General features: G+C 43.2%; 1 protein-coding gene across 2 annotated transcripts in view; it reads left to right on the forward strand.

The window, feature by feature from the left end:
• The window catches only part of MDM2 (MDM2 proto-oncogene), a 125,366-nt gene extending 113,694 nt beyond the window's left edge, over positions 1–11,672 (forward strand). For both annotated transcript variants that reach the window (XM_069229184.1, XM_069229185.1), the window contains exon 11: positions 5,511–11,672. In XM_069229184.1, coding sequence (XP_069085285.1) covers positions 5,511–6,074 — 564 coding nt within the window. In that variant the 3' untranslated portion in view covers positions 6,075–11,672. The remainder of the gene's footprint in view (positions 1–5,510) is intronic.
• The last annotated feature ends 1,634 nt before the right edge of the window (positions 11,673–13,306 follow it).

The raw sequence follows: 13,306 nt of genomic DNA on the forward strand, positions 1-13,306 counted from the left end.
AATATCTTTTCTTAGTTTATTTTAAGAACCACAGGTTCAAATTTAACATGTAATATCTTGTTTGAAAGGTATTGCAGGTAAGTACATTAGGAACTTTGAATCATTTCAATTGCATGTATACTTTTCAAGTTATTCACAAATAGCTATTTTAAAAGTGGACACTTAGTGCAATTTTCACAGTTCCTGGGGGAGGTAAGTTTTTGTTAGTTTTACCAGGTAAGTAAGACACTTACAGGGTTCAGTTCTTGGTCCAAGGTAGCCCACCGTTGGGGGTTCAGAGCAACCCCAAAGTTACCACACCAGCAGCTCAGGGCCGGTCAGGTGCAGAGTTCAAAGTGGTGCCCAAAACGCATAGGCTTCAATGGAGAGAAGGGGGTGCCCCGGTTCCAGTCTGCCAGCAGGTAAGTACCCGCGTCTTTGGAGGGCAGACCAGGGGGGTTTTGTAGGGCACCAGGGGGGACACAAGCCCACACAGAGATTTCACCCTCAGCGGCGCGGGGGCGGCCGGGTGCAGTGTTAGAACAAGCGTCGGGTTCGCAATGGAAGTCAATGAGAGATCAAGGGATCTCTTCAGCGCTGCAGGCAGGCAAGGGGGGGCTTCCTTGGGGAAACCTCCACTTGGGCAAGGGAGAGGGACTCCTGGGGGTCACTTCTGCAGTGAAAGTCCGGTCCTTCAGGTCCTGGGGGCTGCGGGTGCAGGGTCTTTTCCAGGCGTCGGGACTTAGGTTTCAGAGAGTCGCGGTCAGGGGAAGCCTCGGGATCCCCTCTGCAGGCGGCGCTGTGGGGGCTCAGGGGGGACAGGTTTTGGTACTCACAGTCGTAGAGTAGTCCGGGGGTCCTCCCTGAGGTGTTGGTTCTCCACCAGCCGAGTCGGGGTCGCCGGGTGCAGTGTTGCAAGTCTCACGCTTCTTGCGGGGAGATTGCAGGGTTCTTTAAAGCTGCTTCTTTGGATAAAGTTGCAGTCTTTTTGGAGCAGGTCCGCTGTCCTCTGGAGTTTCTTGTCGTCGTCGAAGCAGGGCAGTCCTCAGAGGATTCAGAGGTCGCTGGTCCCTTTGGAAGGCGTCGCTGGAGCAGAGTTCTTTGGAAGGCAGGAGACAGGCCGGTGAGTTTCTGGAGCCAAGGCAGTTGTTGTCTTCTGGTCTTCCTCTGCAGGGGTTTTCAGCTAGGCAGTCCTTCTTCTTGTTGTTGCAGGAATCTAATTTTCTAGGGTTCAGGGTAGCCCTTAAATACTAAATTTAAGGGCGTGTTTAGGTCTGGGGGGTTAGTAGCCAATGGCTACTAGCCCTGAGGGTGGGTACACCCTCTTTGTGCCTCCTCCCAAGGGGAGGGGGTCACAATCCTAACCCTATTGGGGGAATCCTCCATCTGCAAGATGGAGGATTTCTAAAAGTTAGTCACCTCAGCTCAGGACACCTTAGGGGCTGTCCTGACTGGCCAGTGACTCCTCCTTGTTATTCTCATTATTTTCTCCGGCCTTGCCGCCAAAAGTGGGGGCCGGGGCCGGAGGGGGCGGGCAACTCCACTAGCTGGAGTGCCCTGCGGTGCTGTGACAAAGGGGTGAGCCTTTGAGGCTCACCGCCTAGGTGTTACAGCTCCTGCCTGGGGGAGGTGTTAGCATCTCCACCCAGTGGAGGCTTTGTTACTGGCCTCAGAGTGACAAAGGCACTCTCCCCATGGGGCCAGCAACATGTCTCTAGTGTGGCAGGCTGCTGGAACTAGTCAGCCTACACAGACAGTCGGTTAAGTTTCAGGGGGCACCTCTAAGGTGCCCTCTGGGGTGTATTTTGCAATAAAATGTACACTGGCATCAGTGTGCATTTATTGTGCTGAGAAGTTTGATACCAAACTTCTCAGTTTTCAGTGTAGCCATTATGGTGCTGTGGAGTTCGTGCAAAACAGACTCCCAGACCATATACTCTTATGGCTACCCTGCACTTACTATGTCTAAGGTTTTGTTTAGACACTGTAGGGGTACCATGCTCATGCACTGGTACCCTCACCTATGGTATAGTGCACCCTGCCTTAGGGCTGTAAGGCCTGCTAGAGGGGTGGCTGACCTATACTTGCATAGGCAGTGAGAGGCTGGCATGGCACCCTGAGGGGAGTGCCATGTCGACTTACTCGTTTTGTTCTCACTAGCACACACAAGCTGGCAAGCAGTGTGTCTGTGCTGAGTGAGAGGTCTCCAGGGTGGCATAAGAAATGCTGCAGCCCTTAGAGACCTTCCTTGGCATCAGGGCCCTTGGTACTAGAAGTACCAGTTACAAGGGACTTATCTGGATGCCAGGGTCTGCCAATTGTGGATACAAAAGTACAGGTTAGGGAAAGAACACTGGTGCTGGGGCCTGGTTAGCAGGCCTCAGCACACTTTCAATTGTAAACATAGCATCAGCAAAGGCAAAAAGTCAGGGGGCAACCATGCCAAGGAGGCATTTCCTTACACTTGCCTTTCAAGATGGGGAACTCATCTGGGAGCTCTGACTAGGCAAGGCTGTGGTCACAGAAGAGCTCCCCTCATACCAATTAACCATAGCTCATAGCAGTCCTTCTAACCCTTGATGCTTTTCAGTCATCTGACAGCAAGCCTACATTCTTACTCAGGTAGACAAAACAACAACCATGCTCAGCCTTAACAAGCAAGGAGGCACGAAATCCAGACTATCACTGAAGTTGCAAAATATGCAGTTCTGGGCCTTGGCCCAGTAGTATTTCTGTAAAGGCAGTGCCCTTTCGAGGACTCCTAAATCATAAAGTGTATTTCCAAATCTGATTTTATGAAGATTGTGATTGGAATGGCGGCCTTCTTTATTGTATCTTTGCAGACTACTGCTAATCAACAATGGATCTCTTCTCAACATCTCTGAAGAAAAAAATGCCAAGACCTGTCCAGTGTTTAAAAAAACACGTTCATTGGGCAACGTCCTTTTTGGTGAACTCTGGAATTGCCTAGCAACAAAGATTATACTTGCTTGAGATTAGCTGGATATCAGCATTGCTGATATCCAGGTCTGTTGCAGAGGTCTGTCAAGCCACACAATAGATTGACATGCAACCCAAAACCCTTAACCAAATCACAGCACCAGATATTCCACTTAGTCCTAAGATCCTTCAATTTGGCATTATGGCTCCTGAGATCAGGCATTACATACTTATTCATTTTCCTCACTTCGGAATATCAATGCATGACTAAGTCAGACTTCTATAAGACTGGTGCTTGCTATTCCTTCAAATGAAACAGGTTTTATTTATGGTGAGAGAGGCTACAATCTGATCACTAGCCAGGAGGATGCCACTGTTCCATACCTTTTTTACTTCTGGCTCAGTCAAAGTTGTGATTCCTTTCAATAAAAGGACACCTCACTGCAGTGCTTTAAATGGGCCTGTACTGTACTGAGTACTGGCACTTTATTTCGAGAGGTAGAGTACCAGCAGCTCTCAAGAAAAACATAATACTTTTAATTGGAGGGTACCGGCACTGCTCAGGAACAAGCAGGTACTCTGGTTCAGAGTACCTGCACTTCCATTTTTCCATTCCAAGCACTGCCTTACTGTAATTACAGCTCACAGGAAAAGATTCAATCGGGCATCTTATCAAAATTTCCAATATCAAATACTTTTTCGAAGGCCTGAAAAAGTCTGTCTTCCTGTATGGACACCACTTCATTTTTAGTAGCTCAATTTGTTTTTATTGACGTTGATGGGTCCGCCTTTTAAACCAGTCCACAAGGCTTTTTTGCAGCATCTTTCCTGGAAGACTCCCTTTCTAATAACAATAACCTGTGCTCGTAGGGTTAGTAAAACTTAAGCCCACTCAGTTACTGAACCTCTTACCGTTTTTCACGCAAAGAGGGTTGTGATGAGAATTCACCCTTTCCTCCCAAAGGTAGTATTGGAGGTCCATATTAATCAGGCCACCACCTTTCTAGTTCTATTTGACAACCAGTCCTCTCCGGGAGGGTGATCTTTACTCTCTCTAGGTGATAGAAACATTTCTAGAGAAAACCAAGTCCTTAAGCAGGTCTAAACACTATTTTAATAACTACAGTCACATTTGCCCAGTGCTGGTCATGTGAAAGTAGTACGTTTCTTGTTGGATTATGACGTATATATACACCAGCCTTTTTACTGTTTTAACAGCGAAAGCCCTGTCCCCAAGCTAGCTCTGCTTTTCTCACCACAAGGTAAATGTGTCAGCTTAAGTTAACACATTAATATCGATGAAGAACCTATGAGGCATGCATACTTGTAGTTAATTTTTTGAATTGTAGGAATCTTCACTGAAATCATACACAATATTCCCTCCTCACTGGCTTCTTTTCGTGTGCATCTGAAGCAAAAACGAAATTACTTTTTAAGGTAACTGCCAGTACAAGACATTTTGGGTAGTGAAAGCTCCTGGAGCCTCAACAGGTCGAGGTGCTTTTTTTTTTTTTCTTACTTTTTTAAAAAAAAAATGTTCTGCTGCTAAGGTAAGCTTATCAGGCCAGACTTTTCTCATTACTTTATGTTGCAATACAGTTTTGGGAACGTGGGTTTCAGTTTTATCTTGCTTTAGATACTCTTTTGCAAGGAGTTCTATTACATTTAGACATGTTGATTTTTTTTTTTTCATTTTTTTTTTTCCGCCGTTTCTACTGGTAGGGGGAGCTACAGAAGTATGTGTGTTTTGTTATTTTGATTCCCTACATGCAGTCGGGATTTATTCTAACATTTATGACTTCAGTGAACAGTCTTTATATGCAGAACCAGGAATGCATGCACGCAACTGTTTCTTGTTCATTTTAAGGTCTACGTGTCTATGCCAGGTTTTGCAACTGATATTCTTACAACACTTATCTAGTAACTTGGCATGATTGTTTAGGTGCCTTCTGTCCCTTGTGAAAACCTAACTATCTTTAAAACAAGTGATTTTGAAGTATTCCGATGCTTTCAGCTGAAAGGTGATGTGTCTGGAACCTGGGAGGTTGTTTCTGACTTTTTGCCTTCAGCCCCAGTCACTTTGCTTTAGTTCACTTGTCAAGAGCACTTTGATTCTGCATAATGGGATAATCATTGTTGTTCATAACTTTTAGACTAATCGTAGGTGGTTGGAAGGACCTTGACACATTAATGTCTTAATTATTGTCATTGTACTCAATATGGCAAACAATTATTACAGGAGTAGCAGGACCTGATTTATTTATTATTTTTTTACATTTTTTTCTTTTATTTACATTAATTATTTGTCTAGTAAGAAATTCGTTCTGTGAAACTAAGGGCAAAAGGGTGGTTATTGTTCAGAACGTTTGCATTATTATGGACTAAACTAACATCTATTTAGCACTGTGAAACTTAGTATGCACACTTTTGTGGGGAGGGGGGTGAGACTGACATGCTTAGCTCCTAATATTACTGATAGTAAATCAGTTTGGATTTGAGTCCTTAACAGAGCATCAAGAAAGAAGAGCTCTGGAAAAAAATACACTGGTGAATCTGCATTGTAATTAACTTTCTCTCTAATTGTACTTCAGGATTATTGGAAATGCACAAATTGTGAGGAAATGAACCCTCCGCTTCCTCGACATTGTCACCGGTGTTGGACACTTTGCAAGGATTGGCTTCCTGATGAAAAGAACACCAAAGTAGAGAAACACAACTTAAAACATTTGAGAGATCTAGATGAAGATTTGGGATTTGATGTTCCTGACTGTAAAAAAGCCAAGTTGGTTGAATCAAAAGAATTGAATGAAGAGGAGGACATAGGTGGAGAAACCTCCCAGTCCCAAGAAACGGAGGATTACTCTCAGCCATCCACGTCTGGCAGTATCATAAGCAACAGTCAGGAGGATCCAGCAGAAATGAAGAGAGAAGAAACCCAAGTCAAGGAAGACTTAATGGAATCTACACTTCCACTAACCAGCCTGGAACCTTGTGTCATCTGCCAGACTAGGCCTAAAAATGGCTGCATTGTTCATGGAAGGACAGGACATCTAATGGCTTGTTTTACATGTGCAAAGAAGCTCAAAAGACGAAATAAGCCCTGCCCCGTCTGCAGACAACCCATACAAATGATTGTATTGACTTACTTCAGTTAGTGACAAGACCTTATATTAAAATGGTGTACCATGACAGAGGCCACACATGTCCGTCAAAGAGGTATACATCTGAAGGTGTACCAGCATGACACAAAATACAGGCACTCTGAAGCAAAATTGTCATCAAATTGTATGATGAATAGCAAATCCAACATACAATTGCTGGTAGTTCGAAATGCAGTGAGATTCTGGTGCCAGAACCAAAAGTCTCCTATTTTGCCCGCATATCACTCAATGGATTTAGTCTTCTATTGGGTGGGGGGGATACTGGAATACCCCCTTCCATGAGACAAAATGTTTAGGAGCAATTATGGCACCACTAAGCGTAAAGGTTTATTTTACTGCATTAAGTATCTGCACTGTTGTATAGCTGCTGTTTTCTGTTGGTGATTTATTTATTTAAAACAAATAAATTGAATGTATTTATATGAAAAGAAAGATGCACATAGCTCCTTTCCTTGCATACTCTGCAAGTATCTAGCCTTTCTTGACCCATAGAATAGCAACTCTTTACCATATTTGTAATTCCAGTACTGTGGTGTACTGACTGTACAGCAATGTGCTGATAGTTCATCCTTTGTATTCTTCTGAGTAGGTGACGTTTTATGGCACTGTTTTGCCCTTTTCTGGACACATGATTTTAAGAGGGTCATGTCGAGTTGAACTGTTAACTTTTAATAAGTGCCTATTTGTGTTTCAATTTGAGGATTAACGTAGAGCGAAAATCACTGTGCAGAAGGTAGTCTGCTGGGTTCTTGGGAAAGACGTTCTGTGCCTTCATCGCTTGGAGTGGTTGATTTATGTTAAGTGTTTTATCTGTACTTGGATAGTTGCAATTTGTTAACTCCCGTTTACTCGCTGTGCTAAATGCCAGCAAATAGGCGGCTAATTACCTTGGAGCCCTTTCATTTCATACACCGCATGTATATGCATATGACTTGTACAAACTAGGCCAAACCCACACTTAAAACACCACCCGTCTCAATGAAAAGAGGAAACTGCTAATATATACCCGCCTAGCTGTGTGAAATGAAGAGGGAAGGTTAACCTCCCCACTTAGACCCCCTTAGCTTGCCCGGAGAGGAGCCCAGATCAAATCAGTTCAAGTATCTTGAAATAGCTTGAAATCTCGTTTAGCCCACGCCAGGTGGTTGAGTGAAAACGTTGTGCCAGGAGTCCATGTGCCCTCTCCTTTTCTTACTAGAAGACAATACAAATATCGGATACTTGTGCTGAAGGACCATTCCTGACCCCAATCGTGTGATACCTGTAGCTCTAGTTTTAAGTTAATTATAGAGTACCTGTTTTCTTGCTTAACAACAGCAAGAACAATGTACAGATTCAGCTCTACATATGTGAATTGTATTGCTTCCCGTTTTTCTCTCTCAAAGAGCAATTATTCACTTTCCTACGTTTCTCTATAGTAGTATCATATTCTTTTTTATTTTGTCTTTTTTTTTTGTAGTGCTGTAGAACTATTCTTATGGAAAGAGAACTTTGTGACTGTGATGCAAAAAGCTGTGTGTTTTTGTTTATTATGAAGTTTACAAGTGGTAACATTATGTTAAAAGCAAGTTCTCAAGCACTGCTTCCTTTATAGACTCACTTAATTTACCCCCTGTTGCGAAGCTGAACATTGTCCGTAAAAATGTTAAGTAAGCAGCATCAGAAATGCACATATTTTTCAAGTGCTTTATCAAATGTCAAAACTAAAAAGTCTGTCAAATGGAAAAAACCTTGGTATTTACCTGCTCTCAACGGTTCTCATACTTCATATAAAAACCTCCTGTGGATGACATATCCCTCAACTAATGTCCTCTGTTTAGCAGAGAAAGTATTGTTCATCTGAAGTGCTGTTGACAATGAACTTGTCAAAGACCAACGAGAAAGGCAGCATTGGGATCAACATCATCATTGGAGACATGGGGGCCCATTATTTAGATTACTCCCTGATAAATCCACCCCTCGCCCCCGGAGCATTGTCCATTACAAATTTAGCAGATTTTTTAGCAGACTGATTAAATAATGGCTGTTTACATAATATGGAGCCAGATGACCAAGCACAGATCACATCTGTTCAAGGATCTTGAAATCTAGTTTAGCCCTAGCCAGGTGGTTGAGCGAAAAATGTGTGCTGGGGGTCCACGTGTCCTCTTTTTCTTAGTAGAAGCAAATGGAAATATCAGACACTTGTGCTGATGGACCATTCCTCACCCCACTCGTGTGCAACCTTGTGGGAGTACTGGTAACTGGTGGAGCGGTAGGTGGTGTGGATTAAAAAGGGATTGCAGAGGAACATGAGGTTCACCTGAGAAATGAGCAATTGTTGGTCATGATCTCTAATTCTCCTTCCAGTCCCTCCTGCAATTCTCTTTTTCCGCAGGTATTTCACCTGCAGATTTCGGCTGTTTTCAGCAACTTGCTCAGTAGTGGGATAGGTACTGGTCTTAGAGCTCAGGGGGATAGATTTAGCCCGCCAGACTTCTTCAGTACATGTAAAAAAAAACAACAACACCAAAAAACCTTGAATGTGCATCTGTATAAGAAGTGTTATTTCCAGTTTTTATTTGTTAAACATTTAGGCGTTATGAATCGCCATCCCCGTCTTTCAAATGTGGAATGTTTGCAACAACAACATACTAAAGCCAGTGCTTAGCCAGCAGTAAGTGGCAAAACCCAATAGAGGCATTTTCAGTAATATTGTCCTGAAATGCCCTTATGTTTTTGCACCTATTTTCACCCCCCGGACTACTCATCATAAGAAGAGAAAGATCTACATGTTCATCCTCATTGAACTAACATGGCCCAAAGAGTACTGGTTAGATTTCTTCCGAAGAAGACCTGGACACTGTAATCACCGTAGGTACCTTTGTCTCCTGATCAAGGACAGCGCAAGTATTTCACAACAACCCATCCTCCCACCAGCTAACATCCAGGCCTCTGAAGACGTAGAATTTTGGTCACATCTGGAGAGCTGCCATGGCAAAGCATGTGCCAGACTTGCTCACTCATTTGGAACTAGGGAATAGACTCCCTCACATTCAGACTCAAGTCTATTTTTTTTCTTTTAATGTTTATGGGGCGGGGATTTTCCCCTATAAGAATAACTAAATCAAAATGTGTTTTCACCTACCTACTCGTTAGTCATTAAAGTAATTAGAGGTCATGTGATCATCTTTGAAACATTTCCACTGCTTTCTAATCTTCGCCATTGGGAGCACCATACTAACTAGGGTCGTGCCACTGTTAGAACTTGTACATAGGTCTTCTGTGAAGTTTCTCTTAGACTGCATAATTATTGTTGTCCATTACGTTGACAAGACAAGTCTGTGAAATTCAAGCATTCTCACGAAAAAATCATACCTCATTTCCACAAATACAAAGTGGTACAAATTATATAAAAATAATTCCACGCTTTCAACACAATTCTTAAGGACTTCTATTTTAATCAGAAGGTAATATTGCCTACCTCCTTTGCTCACTGAGACAACTGCTGATAAGAAGACACGCCATACACTAGAAATTAAAGATGTTTTTAATTTTATTTGGATAAAACAAAAGCTGGTTTCAGAGACTACAGCAGGGCCAACCCCTACCACGCAGGGTATTGCCAGCTGGAGTTTGGCTTTCCTCCTTTTGTTACACAAGCGCACACTCTACAAGGATGACTGCGATGGTGGTCTTCAGTGCTTGCATCCCCTTTATTAACATCTACAAATCTGAGACATGGAAATCTTGCCCCTCACTACGCTCCCAGTCCAGATAAGAATTCAGAGCAGGACAGGTTCGCTGCAGACCCTCTTTCAGTAATGCTTAGCCTTAGTCACTTTTTTTGTTTTTGTTTTTTTTTTATTCATTTATTTTATTTTAACTTTTTTCTGGTATTACCTAGAAGTCTTAATTTGTATATCTGGACCCAAGAATGCTGTTTTAGACAGTTTCCTGGAACTACTTTTCAGCGTTAGTATCAATAGTAGATTCATGCAAACCTCCCAGTTCATGAATATCCCATTGAAACATTTCACTATTAGTGTTTTGAAAATCTGAATAGTGGAAGTGTCTCGTGGACTGGTGCTCACCCTCCTCACCTCATTGGCTGCTAGGGTGTTAAAACAGTGACACTGGTAGCACGTGAAAAGAACTGTTAAATTAGTGCATTTCTGTTGATGCTGATTTAACGTCTTTTTAAATATGATCATTTTCTGGCACTTTGTCTAAGCATTTGTATTACAGTGATCCTGGCACAAAGACCTGAAATGACTGCGAGGGCAATCGCTGTAGCTTGTACTGGATATGTGCTTTGCAGACCTTTTCTTTCGGTCTTTTTTTAGGGTTGTTTAATTTTTCAAGCAATAAGTCAGTGGAAAGAATGTCTCGTAGGCTGACCAAACGCAGGAACTAACTTCATCTGACGTGATCTGTAGCATGGCTGTATACACTGAATCTGGCTGATCCTTTGTGCCTTGCTTGCTATACAGCTTGACGGTGGGACCATGAAAGACCATTTCTAATATATATTCTGCAAATTTACTTAGGTTTACATCATGTTGTTGTCTGGAGTACTTAGTATGGCCCCTGTCTTTTTTTGGTGGCGAGTCTTTCTGCTTGCCAATTTATGAACAGTATCTATTTGTCCGACATATTCAGAAGAAATATTAATATGCTAGCAGATTTCGGTTAAGTTTAAGTATTTAAAATATTAAATGTTTATTTTTGTATTTTTAAAGCTCTGCATTATTATTTAATAAGACACAAACCGGCCATGTAGGTGGAAATGTTCCTGAGAACCTCTCCTCGAAATATTATTATTGTTTAACTCTTTCTATAAAGAAAATTTGTAGCTTTAGAAAAGTAGAGGCCGAGTTTCACATAAATGAGTGGTGCTTGCTTTAGACCAGTTACAATATACAGATAACTAGGATGTGACTTACTAATAAATATGTTTGTATAGGGCACCGTGTCTGTAGACTGCTAAGAAAAAAATCTGCCTTTCTCAGTGTCCCATTTATTTGCAGTTTTAAGCCTGAGAGATTTTGTCTTTCTCCAGCACCAGTGAGTGCCTGCTGTGTGACCCAGCAGCTCTTCAGAAAGAGTACTATCGCACGGAAAGGGTGAAAGGTATATAAAAACATAAGCTGAATCAGTATGATGTTATGGAAGTATTTAGCATATGTATTCGCTCTTCCGGTTGCTGTTCATGTGTACGCCCTACGTGAAAATCAATAAGAATAATTTACATACGCCTATGATTATTAGCAGTGCAACCAATCAATTTTTAAACATGTATGCCACCTAAATGAAATTTTATTAAGGTGCTGCTCTGATAATTTACCACTGTGAAATGTTCCTTCACAATTTCCGTTTGTTGAATGTGCTGCACACCACTGTGAAGGTCTTTGTTCATGTTCCCAAGTGCACTTGCAAGCAACTTTCTTCTGCGCTGAAACTCTAGCGTTTTACATTCATTCCTCATCGGAATTGCACTGCAGGCCTTTTCTACTTTATGGCCTATAGAACATAATTTAAATGTAGCAACTTTGGCAGGACTTAATGTTTAACTTTGTTGCGCTGTTTAAATAAAAAACACTACCAAGTAAATTAGTTAGTAGATGTTTATTATTGTGATTAGGCAATAGCCTTGTAACTATGCGGCAGAACTTAGCATAAAAGGGGAAGTCTTTGGACAGTTCTTTACAGTGTCAGACAGCTTCTAGTAATGGATCCTCATTGTATGGCCACGAGACCGCTTGCGGCCCACCTGCGTTCACATGTGGCCCCCAGATGAACAGCAGCACTGAACTGCTGGCTACTCGGCCAAGCAATCGCATTTATAAAGATGATTAACAAAAGGGCAGGCATTTATTTACTCGTTATCTGACGTAAAGGAAAAGAAGCACACAAGTTGTCCTGCACCCCTTATCTTTAGGAATATATTAATGTTTAAATAAATCCAGCAACAAATATGTTAGATGATAAAGTCTCTTCGAGATTTAAAAAAGTGTATGTTCGATGGCATCTGTCGCTGTAGATACGCATGTTCTGCAATAGCTCGCCATCTGGTGTTGGGCCGGAGTGTTACAAGTTGTTTTTCTTCGAAGAAGTCTTTCGAGTCACGGGACCGAGTGACTCCTCCTTTTGTCTCCATTGCGCATGGGCGTCGACTCCATCTTCGATTGTTTTTTTTCCGCCATCGGGTTCGGACGTGTTCCTGTCGCTCCGAGTTTCGGAACGGAAAAAATTAGTTAATTTCGGAAGATTTTCGTCGGTATTGTTGCGTTCGGGATCGGCGTACTTAGATTCCACACCGCATCGAAGATCGAAGAGCTCCGGTGCCCTTCGGGGTAGTTTTTCGATCCTCCGTCGGGGCCTGGTCGGCCCGACCGCGTGCTGAAGAACGCCGATGGAACGGACCCCGTTCCGTTTCTGCCCCAAATGCCACAATAAATACCCCTACACAGACCAACACTTGGTCTGCAACCTGTGCCTGTCACCTGAGCACAGCGAAGACACCTGCGAGGCCTGTCGTGCGTTCCGGTCCCGAAAAACACTCCGAGACCGTCGAGCCAGAAGACTTCAAATGGCGTCCGCACCGACAGCCCAACGGGAGTTCGAGGAACAAGAAGAGGAAGGTTCCTTCTCGATCCAAGACTCAGACTCCGAAGGATTCGACGATACACAAACCGTGAGTAAGACGTCGAAAACCACACAAAGAAACATTTACAAGGCCCAGGGGACGCCACTGCCACCAGGCCATGGCTCGACCCATAAATTCGGTGACCGACCTTCGGCACCGAAAAAGGCCCAAACAGTGCCGAGATCGTCCGACTCCGGTCGAGACACAGGCACGCAGCCTTCTCGGGACCGAGAAAGTGCTGGAGACAAGCCTCGACACCGAGATGCCGGTGTCGACACGGCTCGACGCCGAGACAGCGGCACCGAAACAGATCGACGCCGAGAGGTTTCGGCCCCGAAAAGGAAAAAAGTCACCTCGGAGCCGAAAAAACACGCAGACAAAGTTTCGATGCCGAAACAAACTGCAAGCGACCCAGCTTCAGGCTCTTATACAGAAGAGCACTCGCTAACCTCCCAAATGCAAAAGCATAGGTTTGAGGAAGAGCTACAAGCAACTGATGTGGACCATACGCAAAAGCGTATCTTCATTCAGCAGGGGACAGGAAAAATAAGCACCCTTCCCCCCCATTAGGAGAAAAAGAAGGTTGGAGTTCCAGACA

The sequence above is a fragment of the Pleurodeles waltl genome, chromosome 4_1, assembly GCF_031143425.1.
Source record: "Pleurodeles waltl isolate 20211129_DDA chromosome 4_1, aPleWal1.hap1.20221129, whole genome shotgun sequence".
Classification (NCBI taxonomy): Eukaryota; Metazoa; Chordata; class Amphibia; order Caudata; family Salamandridae; genus Pleurodeles; species Pleurodeles waltl.